The following is a 14,461-nucleotide window of genomic DNA, read 5'->3' as shown; positions in this document are numbered from 1 at the left end:
GAGGAAGGCTGGCACAGCAAGCCACCCCGGCGGCGCCGGCTTACCGGGCCGCGGGGCCCCCGCCGGGCTCCAGACGCCGCGCAGCTCCACGTCCGCGTGCCTCCCGCTCCCGCGTCGCCGCCTCCGGGGCGCCCTCGGACTCGGACTCGGACTCAGAGTCGAAGCCTGAGGCCAGGAATTCGTCCACCGTCAGCTCCGCCAGGCGCCTGCGGGTCACGGAGGGTCACAAGGCGCCAGCCCACTAGCCCCAGCCTTCGATAGGGGAGAGGACAGCCCGGAGCACAGGCTCCCGCCAGGAATACAGCAGACTTACCTCCTGCGGATCCTCGCCTCCGCCATGACGCCGAGCCCGCCGCGTGCGCCGCACTTCCGGCCCCAGAAAGCCGTGCGCTACGGCACTACCTCCGGGTCGGCCCCGCCCCCGGCCGAGCCCCGCCCTGTCGCTGGCTCTGCGATTCTCGACTGCGTAGCCGGTGGCTTCCAGGCGGGAGGGCGCGTTCGCACCCTCAGGGCCTCAGGTGGGTTCTGGCACGGCTCTGGCATTCATTCGCCCAACGCGGCCGGGCCAGGTCAGAGCTCTGCGTCCTCCTCCGTGACACGCTGAAATAACAACTCCCACCTGGGGAATCGAGGCCCTGTCCGCGGCCCACCCGTGCGTGTGCAGGGCGCTGACACCAGACAGAACGTGCGACAGTGGAGACTTCTAAGAACACACAAACCAATGACAAGCCAAGGGTTTAATGGAGAAAACAATGAAAACAGAAACGGCAGGGATACAGATAGACAGTCTGACAGGAATCAGAGCATGCTGGGAGGCGGGACTCGCTTCGCCTGATGCGAGGTCGGAGCAAGAGCCCTGTGTCCCTCGCTGGACGGTCAGCAGCCCCTGGCAGCACCATCCACATTCCGTGCAGCGAGGTCCCACGGAAAACGCACCCGAGTGTCTGGCCAGGGCGCCCCGGGCTGGGCGGAGAGGATGCATTCCTCCTTCTAGGCTGCGGGTCTGCGGGCCTGGACGGCTGGACCAAAAGGCCAGCGTACGGCCCAAGGCTTGACCCACCACAGCACAACCGGCAGGTGGCTGGCCATCTGGGGCCCGGAGCTTGTCCGCCTGGGGCAATACGCGGGGCCCGAGGGCTACGAGAGGAATCGATCCGATGGTGCGACGCCGGGCTGACCCGTGTCCAACGCGGATCCTCGAAGCCTCCTCGGAGCGCGAGAGATGGGGCGGGCGGCGCCGAGAAACAGCGTCTGCAGCCGGGGAGGCGCGCGACGCTGAGGGGCCACTGCTGCTGAGCATCCTTCCAGCAGTCGCGCTCGCTCGTCCTGCGCGCTTCGCGGCGGCAGTTCGGTGGCTGAGCTGATGCAGCCGCGCGGCGAGCGCCCGGCCGGCAGGACGCAGAGCCCGGAGCACGGCAGCCCGGGGCCCGGGCCCGAGGCGCCGCCGCCGCCGCAGCCGCAGCCGCCGGCGTGAGTAGGGCGGAGAGCGGGCGGCGCCGAGGACCGACGGAGGGACCGGGGGACTCGGGAGAACGGCGTCGCCCGAGAGGCTGCCGCAGGCCTGGGTCGTGTGAAGTCCGAGCCCCTCGGTCCTTCGGCCACGGCAGCGGTTCTGGGAAGTCCTGAGTGCTGCGGGGGGGGGGGGGGGGGGGGCAGGGGTGCTGACCCCTGGAAAGAGAGGCCCTAAGCCCCTTGCCTGCCCTTGAATTCCTCCACAACGGGAGGTCCACCTGCTGTACCGGGGCCAGGGGTCTCTTTAAAGCAGGCTTTGGCCGGTTCCCTGAGTACACCTCCCACATTCCCAGTACTGCTGAGGCATGGGAAGGGTGGCTGGCAAGGCAGGAGCCCTATCCTTAGAAGGGTCGAGGATACCTGTCTCTCAAGGGGAACAAGAGATGGGTGAACTTAGTAGCTGAGAAGGGAGGTGGGCAGAGGAAGCTGGACAGTCAGGGCAGCAGTGTCCGGGTGATCCCCCAGTGGGAGTAGGCTTAGAAGAGAGTTTGGTCTAGCTCCAGGGTAGCTCCCTGTACAGGAGGGGAGGTCTTGCTCCAGGCGGGCAGCATTACTAGGTGGGCCTTGATGCAGACGTTATGGCCACTGGACTGCTGGACAGATGGCTGACTTGGCTGCCCTGGCCATACCCAGAAGTCTGGTGGAACAGAGGAGGTGGGTGAGCAGCCCCCTACAGGGCTAACCCTGACCTGGCCCTGTCCACCTGCAGCCCAGAGGCAGAGCGAGCACGGCCCAGGCAGGCCCGGCCCGCAGCCCCCATGGAAGGTGCCATGCAGCTACTGAGCCGCGAGGGCCACAGTGTGGCCCACAACTCCAAGCGGCACTACCATGATGCCTTCGTAGCCATGAGCCGAATGCGGCAGCGTGGCCTCCTGTGTGACATCGTCCTGCATGTGGCCGCCAAGGAGATCCGTGCACACAAGGTGGTGCTGGCCTCCTGTAGCCCCTACTTCCACGCCATGTTCACAAGCAAGTACCAATAGTCTGGGTGGCACTTGGGGGCTCTCTGCAGCTCTCCCGGGACAGGTGCCAGCCTGACTACTGTCCCCACAGATGAGATGAGTGAGAGCCGCCAGACTCATGTGACACTGCATGACATTGACCCTCAGGCCTTGGACCAACTGGTGCAGTTTGCATATACCGCTGAGATTGTAGTAGGCGAGGGCAACGTACAGGTGAGGCAGTGTGCCTCCTCCCAGGTCTCCCCATGCCCTGGCCCCTCACAGGCCTCTCCCCAAACCCTCCAGTTACTTTCACAGCCTGGGCACCTCCCACCAGACCCCATCTCCATGTTCCACAGACGCTGCTCCCAGCTGCCAGCCTGCTGCAGCTGAACGGCGTCCGGGATGCCTGCTGCAAGTTCCTGCTGAGTCAGCTGGACCCCTCCAACTGCCTGGGCATCCGGGGCTTTGCCGATACGCACTCCTGCAGTGACCTGCTCAAGGCAGCACACAGGTATGTGCTGCAGCACTTTGTGGACGTGGCCAAGACCGAGGAGTTCATGCTGTTGCCGCTGAAGCAGGTAACCTGCCCACAGGGCCCAACCCACACCCTGCCCCTTCCCACCCCAGCACCCTCCTTCACCCCTTGCTCTTTGTTCCCCAGGCCTCGTTCCCAGCTTCTGACCCATGCCCACCCTGTGACCTGTCGCCTGGGCACCCCCAACCCTGTTCCCATCTCCTGGCTCTACCCAGGTCTTTGCCTTGGACTCTTCATCTCATCTCATCCTTAACAGCCTCTGCTCCTAAACCCCAGTCCTGGTTCCATGTCCCCAAGACTATTTGGGATCTAGGCCCCCAGGAACCAATCCACAGCTCCTGACCCTGCTGGGCCCCTTCCTGTAGAAACACTGACCCCACCACCACCTCCAGACCCTCCCTCCCAGGTACCTTCAGGGGGCTCCCTGGACTCGCAGGACCCTCCCCAGATCTCATGCCTGAGGACCCCTATCCCCAGGTGCTGGAATTGGTCTCTAGTGACAGCCTGAATGTACCTTCAGAAGAAGATGTCTACCGCGCTGTCCTGAGCTGGGTCAAACATGACGTGGACACTCGGAGGCAGCACGTTCCAAGAGTAAGGCCAGGCCTCGGGACCCCTTGTGGTGTTGGGGAGGGACCATGGTGGCTGAAGCCTGGGTGTGCCTCATGGAGTCCCTGGCCTCTCCCGTTCAGGGACACCATGGGGGCAGTGCAGGCATCTGTCTCAAGAACCCATCGTACAGGTGGTACAGGCATCTGAGCCAGGGTCTCAGCCCTGGGGCAAGTGTGCCTGAGGGTCCCCTGACCTTGGCACTCCTGCCCCAGCTGATGAAGTGTGTGCGGCTGCCCTTGCTGAGCCGCGACTTCCTGCTGGGCCACGTGGATGCTGAGAGCCTGGTGAGGCATCACCCTGACTGCAAGGATCTGCTCATTGAGGCCCTCAAGTTCCACCTGCTGCCCGAGCAGAGAGGTGTACTGGGTACCAGCCGCACACGGCCCCGGCGCTGTGAGGGTGCCGGCCCTGTGCTCTTTGCCGTGGGTATGCCCATCCGGCCCCTTCCTCTGACACCCCTGCCCTGGCCATACCCAACACAAGCCCAGCCCACCACGTTGGTCAGGTCTTGACCTGCTCCCTCCTCCTCCATCCAGGGTCTCTCCAGGCCCTGTGGAGTGTGATCCACCCCCAGAGTCCCAATTCTCTTGCTCTCAGGCTATGCTAGACTCCCACTGGTTGCCTCCCAGTGCCTCTCCTCCTATCCTGTCACCTCCCCTTTCCTAGGTGGCGGGAGTCTTTTTGCCATCCATGGGGACTGTGAAGCATATGACACTCGAACTGACCGCTGGCACGTAGTAGCTTCCATGTCCACACGCCGGGCCCGAGTGGGAGTGGCTGCTGTAGGAAACCGGCTGTATGCTGTGGGCGGGTAAGCATAGAGGCCAGGCTTGGGTCCGAGGCTTGGCACATGCCTGCTAGGCCTTCCTTGACCAGTAGTGGACCCCTCTCCTAGCTATGATGGGACCTCAGACCTGGCTACTGTGGAATCGTATGACCCTGTGACCAACACATGGCAACCTGAGGTGTCCATGGGCACGAGGCGCAGCTGCCTGGGCGTAGCTGCCCTGCACGGGCTCCTGTACGCAGCTGGCGGCTACGATGGGGCCTCCTGTCTCAACAGGTAGTAGCTGGGGTTGAGGCCCCCATGACCCTGCAGGGTGGCTCGGCAGCAGGAGGTGAGGCTGTACCAAGTTGTGTCTGATGGGGGATGGCAAGGGTACTGCCTGCCCAGGCCACCAGGGTCCCCAGAGCCTCTTTACCTAGGCCAAGCAGTTCTTAGGCCTGGTCTCTCCCCATCCCTTTTCCTTCCTGGGGTCCTCTCCTCCAGTCTAGGGCTGGGCCCAAAGGGGACACTTGCCCAGGAATACCCAACCAGGCAGCAACCCATGCCCACCCCGCAGGTCCTGCTGTTGGCTATGGTAGGACTTGAGTCAGAGTCTTCGTGGTGGCCTCCTTGGGGTTTAAGCTGTTCCCTGGGGGAGGGCAGGTCCTGGGGCTGGACAACCTTTCTGTTGTGGCTACGGGTCAGCAGCAGTCTGGTGCCCACAGCGCTGAACGCTATGACCCCCTGACGGGAACATGGACATCCATCGCTGCCATGAGCACCCGGAGGCGATATGTGCGCGTGGCCACACTCGGTGGGTGAAAGGGCCTGCTTCCTGTGGTGCCCACCCTCCTACCTGCACCCCCCACCCAGCAGGAGCACCAGGGTATATTGCCTTCCGCAGATGGGAACCTGTACGCTGTGGGTGGATATGACAGCTCTTCACACCTGGCCACTGTGGAGAAGTATGAGCCCCAGGTGCATAGTGCACCCCATGGCAGTCCCCCAGCCCACTGCTGCCTGGGGGTTCCACCCTCAGGCCAGCCATTCATATCCACCCTATCTCACAGATATCCTGCCTGGGTTAGGGTTTGCTTAGGGGGATGGGTGGGGTGCCCTGGTTGTGTCAGCCTTCAGCTCAGGCCTCACCACCACAGGTGAATGCATGGACCCCGGTGGCCTCCATGCTGAGCCGGCGCAGCTCTGCAGGTGTGGCGGTGCTGGAGGGCGCCCTGTATGTGGCGGGGGGCAACGATGGCACCAGCTGCCTCAACTCAGTGGAGAGATACAGCCCCAAGGCCGGCGCCTGGGAGAGCGTGGCACCCATGAACATTCGCAGGTTTGCAGGCCAGGTTGGGCCGTCGTAGCCAATGCAGTAGATCAGCTCCACTGTCTCCACTCCACTGGGGACACCCATCCCCGCCCCCGCTCCTCCTGTGGCCCCGCCCCTGGCTCCTCCAGTGGATCTGCCCCGACCCAGTGGCTCCTCCTGTGGTCCCACCCACACAACTTATTTGGCTGCCCATCCCCAGGAGCACACATGACCTGGTGGCCATGGACGGCTGGCTGTATGCTGTGGGCGGCAATGATGGCAGCTCCAGCCTCAACTCCATCGAGAAGTACAACCCAAGGACCAACAAGTGGGTAGCTGCCTCCTGCATGTTCACACGGCGCAGCAGTGTGGGCGTGGCCGTGCTGGAGCTGCTCAACTTCCCGCCACCGTCCTCGCCCACGCTGTCTGTGTCTTCCACCAGCCTCTGACACACAGCAACGACCACAGAGAGGCCCCGCTGCCTCCCACATGCCTTAAGCCCCTCGGGTCGACCCCAGCACCTCCCTCTCCTCAGCCATGTGTCAGGGGCTGGACGTGGCCCCACCAGAGACGTCCTGCACCGTCTCTTCATGTCTCTGTTCACTCCTTGTTCCTCTATGTGTGTGCTGTTTATTTATTTACTCACCTATTTATTAATTCATTATTTATTGATGGATGAGCACCGCTGCAGTTACCAATTCATATGTTTACTCTCAAAGCGTGGGCACTTGTGTGCACAGGGGACCAACTTGCCCTCCGAGTGTCCTCCACCCAGTTCCTTGTTCCAGGCAGTGAGGGGTGATAGGGTGGCCACTCGCTGCAGGGAGGTCAGTGGCCCAATGGTACTCTATAGACCCTGGGTCAGGAGCAGCATAATAACCAGAGTTGGTGGAGCCGGAGCAGGGCAGGGATTTTTAAGCATGTGCAGACAGGTAGTCTGGGCCAGGTAAGGGCAGTGTGCAAAGTTCAGCAAGGGCTGTCCCCAGGAAGGGCACGAAGCAGGCTCCCTTCCTGCATCCTGTGTCTGCAGTGTGGTGTCTTTTCTGGGTCTCACATGGGGCTGGGGCACATGCACTCAGACCCTACTCAGCAATATGAGCCATCTTGAACAATAAACATGTTTTTTGGGCTCCCTGAGCCAGAGACTAAGCGTCCATCTCTGGCCCCTTTTAGCTCTTCTGCCTTATGGAGGTGCAGCACAGCCTGGGGTCCTGTCTGGGCTCCAGTATGACGTTCTGTGGACAAGTGTGCAGCTTGGCTGAAAGGGAGCATTAGTGCCTGGGGACTGCAAGGTAGCACTTTTGCAGGGGGAGGTAGGGGAGGTGGGCTACTAACCTGGTCCTGAGAATTCCCTGTGATATTCCAGGTTTGGGGGTTGGGGTCACTTGTGGAGGATAGGCCCTCCACGCTGCCGTTACTGTCTGGGCACCTGGGAAATGTGTGACCTTCTTGCATTTAGTTAAGTCTTGGGGACTATGACTTATGCTTGGAGTGAGGCTTGGCCCCAGGCTTCTGGCTTCCCCTTCCCCATGGTTGCAAACTCCTGCTTCTGTGGCTGAGGGTGAGCACACTCTTGACAGTTCCTAGTGACTCAGACCAATTGGGATAAGCATAAAAACCGGATATGTGCTCAGGTTGGGGGGTGGGCAACTAGAAGGGAAGGTCGCTGGATTCCTAGGCTTTAGTGCCCAGTCACCCCCAGCCTGAACACAGGCAGGCGCTACTGATCCTCTTGTCCCCATCTGAGGAGATGCCCTTTTCCTCCGCCCCAGAGCTGTTGAGAAGAACCCAGCCGGGTCCATCGGGAGGCGGGGCTCAGGTGGAGCCAAGCCCCGCCCAGAAAGGCTCCTCCCCCACCCCAGTAGGCGCGAAGAGTCCCACGGCCCCGCCCGCTCACGGGAGGCGGGGGCAGGAGGATCCCGACCCGGGGACCCAGACCTGTCTACCGGCTCGGTCCCGGCCAGCTGCCGCTTGGACCAATGGGGAACAGCCACTGCGTCCCGCAGACCCCCAGGAGGCTGCGGGCCTCCTTCTCCAGGAAACCCTCGCTGAAGGGAAATAGGTGAGAGGGGCGGCCGCAGCCACCCGGGAACACGGTCTCCCTCGACCCGACCGAAGGCCGAGCCCCAAACCCCCTTTCGCTTGTCCCCAGAGAGGACACCTCGAGGAAGCTGGCGGGCCTGTTCGGCTCCGAGGCTGGCCCCGACGGGGACGCCGCGGCAGACAAGATCTTCTACTACATCCCGGGGACGGTGAGCCGAGGGCGTGTCCCGCCGGAGTGGCAGCTGCCCGCGGAGTTGAGGCGTTGAGCGCCCGGCCGTGTGGCGAGGCCCCCATCTGTCGCCAGGCCTGGGGTCTGAGTGCAGCTCTGCGCGCTCTTCTGTGCCGTATGCCAGCGTGCGCGTCGCAGTTTTGCACAGCTAAGGGTCATCCCAGTCAGCTCAGGGGATTTCGATCCCAAGGGAGGTGAGGAAGTGGACACTGTCCCGCCCTGGGAAGCTCATCCGCCGAAAGTCTGGCCCAGAACGAAACCCAGACTGGGACTGAGTCAGTGGTGAGCCGTGCGCCTGGCCTTTGGGCGGGGCCTCTGAAGCTTCGACACACTTCTCAGGGGTAGGCGGCGCCAGGTTAGATCTCCAGCTCACCGGTTGCATCTATGTTGCAGTTCTTTGGGTGATGTGCTTGAGAAAGTAAAGGGTTTCAGGCGCCAGAGAGCCAGCTGGTCACCTTCTGCAGGCCTTAGTTTCTCCTTCAGGGTCTCGCAGGAAAGTGCTCCCAGATATCCACTGCCCACTGCCATCCTACCTCTGCTGGTGCCTCCTGCCCCAGCACAGAAAGGAAGTGACCACTAAGCACTTGTTAGGCTACTTCTCCTGAAGGAACTGAGGGTGCCCCTGTGGGACGATGGACTGGCTGAGTAGAGGAGCCCTAGCCTCTTTCCCCAGCAGCTGGCACTGGTTTGGGCAGAACCTAGACTGAAGCTCCCTCCTGTGGGACCCTGCCCACGGATCTTATGCTGGAAGTGGGGGCGCGGACTCTGGGCCAGGACTGAAGCAGCTGGCATGGGCTCCCAGAGCCTACCTTTCTCACTGTCCCACCGGCTGGGACCCCGTGTCATCCCCTGTCCCCTGTCTAAGGTCTCAGGGCTCTTGCAGTCAGCTGCTGGCTTCAGAAACTGTGCTGCCTCAGAGAAGGGGCTACATCTCAGACCCTGACTCTCTCTGTTCAGCCCAGGACAGGCAGTGTGACCCTGGAGGGAGTCCCATGAGGCATGGTGCCCCTAGTGGTCCTCCCTTGGAAAAGGGTCAAGACCCCTTGAGCCCTGGGAGATAGGGGCCAGGGAGGGCCCTGGCCAGGCTTGGACAGCATCCATGCTTCCATCCCTACTGCAGTTCCTAGCTGTCCTTCCCAGGCCCCAAGGCTGACCTAGGCCCCAGGACCAGTGGCATAGCCCTTACGGATTCATGGCCTATTTTTTCGAGAGTGTCATCTGGAATCTTCCCACACTGGGTGTGGGTGCAGAAGGCCCCACCCAGAGGCAGAGAAGCCGGGGGAACTGTGATCTGTCTGTTCACATTCCTAGGCTTGCCCAAGGGGCAGCTTGGCTTGGCCAGGACACAGCAGCCCTGCAGGTGACCCAAAGGTGACCCCCAACAGAATTTGCCCCTAGGCTAGTAGGTCACAGTCCTCTCCAGTCCCTTAGCACCTGACTCCTATCTGACCCTGGCTCTGATATCAAAGCCCCCATTGGTAGAGAAGGAACTCTCTGCCAGGACTACCTAAGTGCTGTGTAGACATTGGCCCTTCTTCCTTCCCTTCAGCATAGTACATTGACCCCCCCCCCCCAGCACGTTCCAGGCCCTGGAGACTCAGCAGTGGCAGATAGACAGGACGACTAAGTAGAAATAGAGTAAGTCAACTGTGGTCAGGCAGCCAACTAGAACAGGAAAGGCTGGAATTTTAGAAGAGTGTGCAGCCAGGGAGAAGGTGAGAGCTGAGCAAAGGCCCGAAGGTTGTGATGTGGAGAGTCAGTGCTGAGTGGCCCCAGCCAAGGGGACAGCCCGATTCAGACATGTGCCTGATTTGAGAGAAAGAGAGGGAGGGAGAGTGGAGGGGCAGGTCGCAGAGAACCCTTAGTCATTGCCGTTTTTGTGTGAGAGACTGAGGCCCGTGCTCGGTATGCTAGAGCAACTAGCACTTGAGCACCCAGAACCCGTGTTGGTATCCAAGCAGGCTGCAGTGGGAATATTACACCAAGGAAATTGGTGTATATTACAGATTAGGGCTTGGGTTTTTGCTTTTTTTTTTTTTTTTTTTTGTCTGTTTTTGCTTATAGAATCAGGTATTAAACATTTACCAGTTTATTGGTAAAAGGCAGGGTTTTATGCCCTATCTCACCCAGACACCCCAAAACTCCTTTGAAAAGTCTGGGGAGATTGAACAAACAAAACAGAGCTGCAGAACCAGGAGGTGGTGAAGCTAAGGGTTGACTCCACCAAGTCCCAACTTCTCTGTCACTGCTAGACCAGGTAGCATGGACTGGGGAGCTGTATTGTGTGCATATGGTGTATTCTGCCACCATTCCATGTATACAGGCTGTGTGCATCTGCCTGTGTGTGTTGTGTGGCCTGGCATGGACAGATCAGGACTATATGGGTGGCTGAGTAATGGGTTGGGGTTGCTGGCCCTATCTGGCCACTCCCCAAGCCCTACTCCCCTAGGACTTTCCAGGCCTGGAGAATCAGCCGGAGAACTTGGAGCAGCCCATCCTGAGTGTGTTCAAGAAGGGGCGGCGGAAGGTGCCCGTGAGGAACCTGGGCAAGGTGGTACACTATGCCAAGGTCCAGCTGCGGTTCCAGCACAGCCAGGTGGGGGCTGGGGGGCAGGCTCAGGGACCCATACCCCACCATCCTGTCTGCCCCAGTCCCTCAGATGGGCATCTGCTCTCCCCAGGACACCAGTGACTGCTACCTGGAGTTGTTCCCTTCCCACCTCTACTTCCAGGCTCACAGTTCTGCAGGACTCACATTCCAGGTACGGGGCCTGGGCAAGGGTGGGGGAAAGGCCCCTGAGAGTTCCTGCAGCTGCTACTACCTGTTCTCTGGCAGGGGCTGTTGCCGCTGGTGGAGTTGAGCATCTGCCCCCTCGAGGAGACTGGAGAGCATGGCTTCCAGATCACAGGTATGTGAAGGACACTGGCCTCCCAGCCAGGGCCACGGATCAATCTGCACAGATCCCTTGGAGAGGGACCTGTGCTTGGACTCTGGGGCTTCAAGCTTGGGCCCACCTCAGCCCACACTGCTCCTCCACCCCCAGGCCCACTGCCCGCCCCACTCCTCGTTCTCTGTCCCAGTGAAGATGAGCTCCGCTGCTGGCTCTACCACTTGGAAAAGCAGATGGCCCTTGTCGGGGGACTGCGGCACTGCCACTCTGTGCCCCCGCAGGTCAGTGTCAGGAACCTGCAGGCCCCTCCCCCCTCTTTCCCTGCCAGCCTACCCTGATGGCCTCCTCCACAGGGCCCCTCAGGGGATGAGCTCCCCTGGTCCCTGCAGCGCCGTCTGACCTGGCTGTGGAGGGCATCTGGGCGTGAATCTGTGGGCAGTGCCATCTGTGCCTCAAGGGTCAAGCTGCAGCACCTGCCTTCACAGGTGGAGGGGATGTGGGCAGGGTAAAGGGGGAGGTGGGGCAGCCCCTGGCGCCCAGCCCTACCCATGCTGTCTTTTGACCCCTTGCAGGAGCAGTGGGATCGGCTCCTGGTCCTGTACCCAACGTCCCTGGCCATCTTCTCTGAGGAACCAGATGGGATTGCCTTTAAGGTGGGCCCTCCCCAGGGTGGACCTGCCCAGGGAGGCATGCTGTGTGGAGTGGGGGCGGCAACTCGGGGAGAACCTGTGTATCAAGGCCTGTTGGGACAGAGCACAGGGCTCCACCCGTCTGGCTCACAGCCTGGTCAGCCTGATCTCAGCTCCGAGGTGAAAGAGTTCCTCCCTGGAGCACCTTCCTCATCCTGAAGGGCCCTCAGCCACCAGCCAGATCATCGCCCTTGGGCAGGTGGCATGAGGTGGGACCCTCCTGGGAGTCATTGGTATGTGCTCCTGCTGCCTGACGGGAGTGTGCATACATGCCAGTGAGCACGTCACTGGTGCACACTTAGGAGACACACAGGGGCTTCCCTGCCTGGGGGTCATTCCCCATCTGCTATGTGAGTTGGTGAGCAGACCTGGGTGATGATGTCCCCAGGAGAGACTTTAGCTGCCCTACTTCCTCAGGGAACTGGCCTTGGTGCTGGACTGTCTGGGTGCCCAGCCCAGCTCTGGAAGACTGGGGGATGGGGCCAGGCAGGGGCTGGAGCTGCTCCCAGGAAGGCATAGGCCTCACTCACTGCCCACAGGGGGAGTTGCCACTCACTGCCATCCACATCAACCTGGAAGAGAAGCAGACCCGCTCGTTCCTGATCTCAGGTCCGTTCTGACCCAGACTCTGCCCCTGCCTTGGGGCCAGGGGGAAGGGGAGTGAGCCTGGTGGACAGCCCAGCTCTTTATGGGGACTCTGTGGGGTACACCTGTGCTGCCAGGCCCCACCTCATGGAGTCTGTGTACAGGCCGACTCATCCATACCATCCGGGTGGTGTGTGCCAGTCATGAAGATTACCGCCACTGGCTGCTCTGCCTCCAGACGGTTTCCAGACAGGATGGGGGCCCCCTGCTGCTCAACCCTGAGAGCTTCCCAGGCCTGCAGGGGCCCACACAGGTGAGGGGCAGCAGAAGGACCTTGGCTCAGGCCCTGGGGATAGAGGGGTGGGTCCAGACATGGGTGGGTGGGGAGAGGGATTGGCCACCCAGCTCATCCCGACTGCCCAGGTCACAGGTGGTGTCCGCGGCTCACTTTCCTCTGATGGACGGACCAGCTGGGATTCAGGGTGCCCAGCGCCCCCCTCCAACCGCACCAGCCACTCCCTCCCTGAGTCCTCAGTGCTGTCCACTGCAGGCTGCCCTGCTCCTACCCAGCCTGCACCTGTGAGTACCTGGGGGAATGGCTGAGGAAGAGGGGTAGGAAGCATGAGGCTTCTGTGTGCCTGGGAGACTGGTTCCCACGCCTCGTCAACCTGAGCCTGGACCCTGGTGCCTGGGTTGGGGAGACTTAGACTGGAGGGAGTGCCATGGGGCCTCAGAGAATTGAGTGGGAAGGGTCAAGAGAACTTTCTGGAAGGTTTTGGTCCCCCACAGGGCCAGCCCAATTCTGAATCTGACTGTGCCAGCATTGGCCAACGGAGAGCAGATCTGAGGCGCAGCAGCCGGTCCAGGGGCCAGGCCCGAGGGGAGCTGCCTGGTCCTGCCGTACCACCACACATGCATCTGGACCTGACCAAGGTGGCCCAGCCCTGCAGGGTGGCTTTCCCTCCTGCCCTGCCTCCCTGGCCTGGTCTCTCAGCCTGGCTGGGCCTGCAGGTCCCGAGGCCTCTTTCATGCAGAGAGAGGTTCTGCTATTTCTAACTCAGGGACTGTCTCTTCTACACCTTCGTTCAGGTGGGCAGGCTGGGCCTGGAGTGTGGCCCAGAGGCCCCCGAGCAGCCCCTGGAGGCACCACACTCCCCGCTGTATGCTGACCCCTACACCCCACCTGCCACTTCCCATCGCAGGATCGCAGATATCAGGGGCCTGGATGAGGTCAGTTGCCTGCTGGGGACAGGGCTGAATGTGCCGCAGCCTGAAGTCAGGGAGAGGCCAAACCCTGAGGTTTGCTATGATGGGAGGCTAAGGGGGGTGCCTGGGGCGGGAACCCCTGTGCTCCCTGGTGGCCCTCACCCAGGGCCTCACGTTACCCCCATTCTCCTGGCAGTTCCTCAGTGCAGTACGAAGCTCGCCTGGACCAGAGCCTTGCAGCCCATTCCCCTTGGTCCCTGTGTCTGTGCCTGTCTCTGGTCCCTGCTCTGGACTCTCCAGCTCTCCTGGCCCCCCAGCTCCCCATTTGGTCTCCCAGAAAGGAGCCCTGCAGTCCCGAGCTGCTCGGAGACACCGGGGTCCCATCAAGAACCAGGGTCCACAGCCCCCAGATTCCCCTCAGCTGGTGAGTAGCAGCCCCCACTGTGGGCGGAGGAGTGAGGAGGCCCAGTCCCTGGGCCCAAAGGTGCTGGGCAGACCTAGAACTTGGAGGGAGCAGGAGAGAGAGAAATAGGAGAATGTGGGGCCAGCAGGACCAGGAGACAAGGATGGGAGGGCTGTGGCAGTTCTAGGCTGGTCTTTATGCTCCTTCCCGGGGATCTGCCCTGCTCTCAGACTTGTGGTTTGGGGTTCCCAGGTCTCCCCTGCCAGGGAAGTGCCACCCAGCCCTCTGCCACCTCCCTCAGGTGAGTGGGGTTCCTGCCTCCCTGGGGGTAAGTGTGAACCAGGATGTAGCTTCCTGCAGGCTGACGGGTCTCTGCCCTCCCTACCAGATGGTGACAAGACTTCATCCTCCTCCCACCAGAAATGGCCACGGCTCAGAAGGCTTGAGGCAGAGGGGGGGCTCATCCAGTGGATCTGATGGCCCCTGGCCAGGGCTGCTTGTCAGAACCACATCTGTCCAGTTCTGACCCTGGAGAGGGACCTGCAGTCACCTAATCTTTTGACCCGTGTCAAATCCCCAGCGTGGGTCTGACCCCAGCAAGTCAAAGGAGTGTCCAGGGCCTGAGGGCAGATGGGCAGAAGCTGGAATAGCTAAGAACCGGCGCCTCATCCCTGGGGACACCCTGGCTGTGTGGCTGACCACCACCCAGCAAGGGTCTTCAGGGAGTTGCTGAA

The 14,461-nt window shown here is 61.5% G+C and overlaps 2 protein-coding genes across 6 annotated transcripts; both read left to right on the top strand.

Annotated features, from left to right (window-relative positions):
• The first annotated feature begins 1,308 nt into the window (after positions 1-1,308).
• Positions 1,309-6,818, top strand: Klhl17 (kelch like family member 17). Of its 4 annotated transcripts, XM_077110049.1 has the most exons (13): positions 1,309-1,470; positions 2,222-2,481; positions 2,566-2,687; positions 2,813-3,034; positions 3,469-3,585; positions 3,684-4,029; positions 4,270-4,414; positions 4,499-4,666; positions 5,095-5,183; positions 5,274-5,347; positions 5,527-5,708; positions 5,902-6,009; positions 6,124-6,818. In XM_077110049.1, the coding sequence occupies exons 1-13, from the start codon at positions 1,364-1,366 to the stop codon at positions 6,128-6,130; spliced, it is 1,947 nt and encodes a 648-aa protein (XP_076966164.1). In that variant the 5' UTR covers positions 1,309-1,363; the 3' UTR covers positions 6,131-6,818. The 4 variants fall into 4 exon arrangements, with proteins under 4 accessions (XP_076966164.1, XP_076966165.1, XP_076966163.1 ...); XM_077110050.1 differs by having other exon boundaries at positions 3,816-4,029; positions 5,902-6,818; XM_077110048.1 differs by having other exon boundaries at positions 5,902-6,818.
• Positions 6,819-7,660: 842 nt separating this feature from the next.
• On the top strand, positions 7,661-14,204 carry Plekhn1 (pleckstrin homology domain containing N1). 2 transcript variants are annotated; one of them, XM_077109792.1, is made up of 16 exons: positions 7,661-7,743; positions 7,834-7,933; positions 10,403-10,549; positions 10,635-10,715; positions 10,790-10,862; positions 10,998-11,125; positions 11,198-11,329; positions 11,417-11,497; positions 12,073-12,142; positions 12,283-12,431; positions 12,542-12,697; positions 12,914-13,051; positions 13,208-13,348; positions 13,521-13,748; positions 13,980-14,028; positions 14,116-14,204. In XM_077109792.1, exons 1-16 carry the CDS (start codon positions 7,661-7,663, stop codon positions 14,202-14,204), a joined length of 1,845 nt encoding a protein of 614 aa, XP_076965907.1. The 2 variants fall into 2 exon arrangements, with proteins under 2 accessions (XP_076965907.1, XP_076965908.1); XM_077109793.1 differs by having other exon boundaries at positions 13,980-14,043.
• The last annotated feature ends 257 nt before the right edge of the window (positions 14,205-14,461 follow it).

The sequence above is a fragment of the Callospermophilus lateralis genome, chromosome 7, assembly GCF_048772815.1.
Source record: "Callospermophilus lateralis isolate mCalLat2 chromosome 7, mCalLat2.hap1, whole genome shotgun sequence".
Lineage (NCBI taxonomy): Eukaryota > Metazoa > Chordata > Mammalia > Rodentia > Sciuridae > Callospermophilus > Callospermophilus lateralis.
This window is presented reverse-complemented; position numbering and strand designations above follow the sequence as displayed.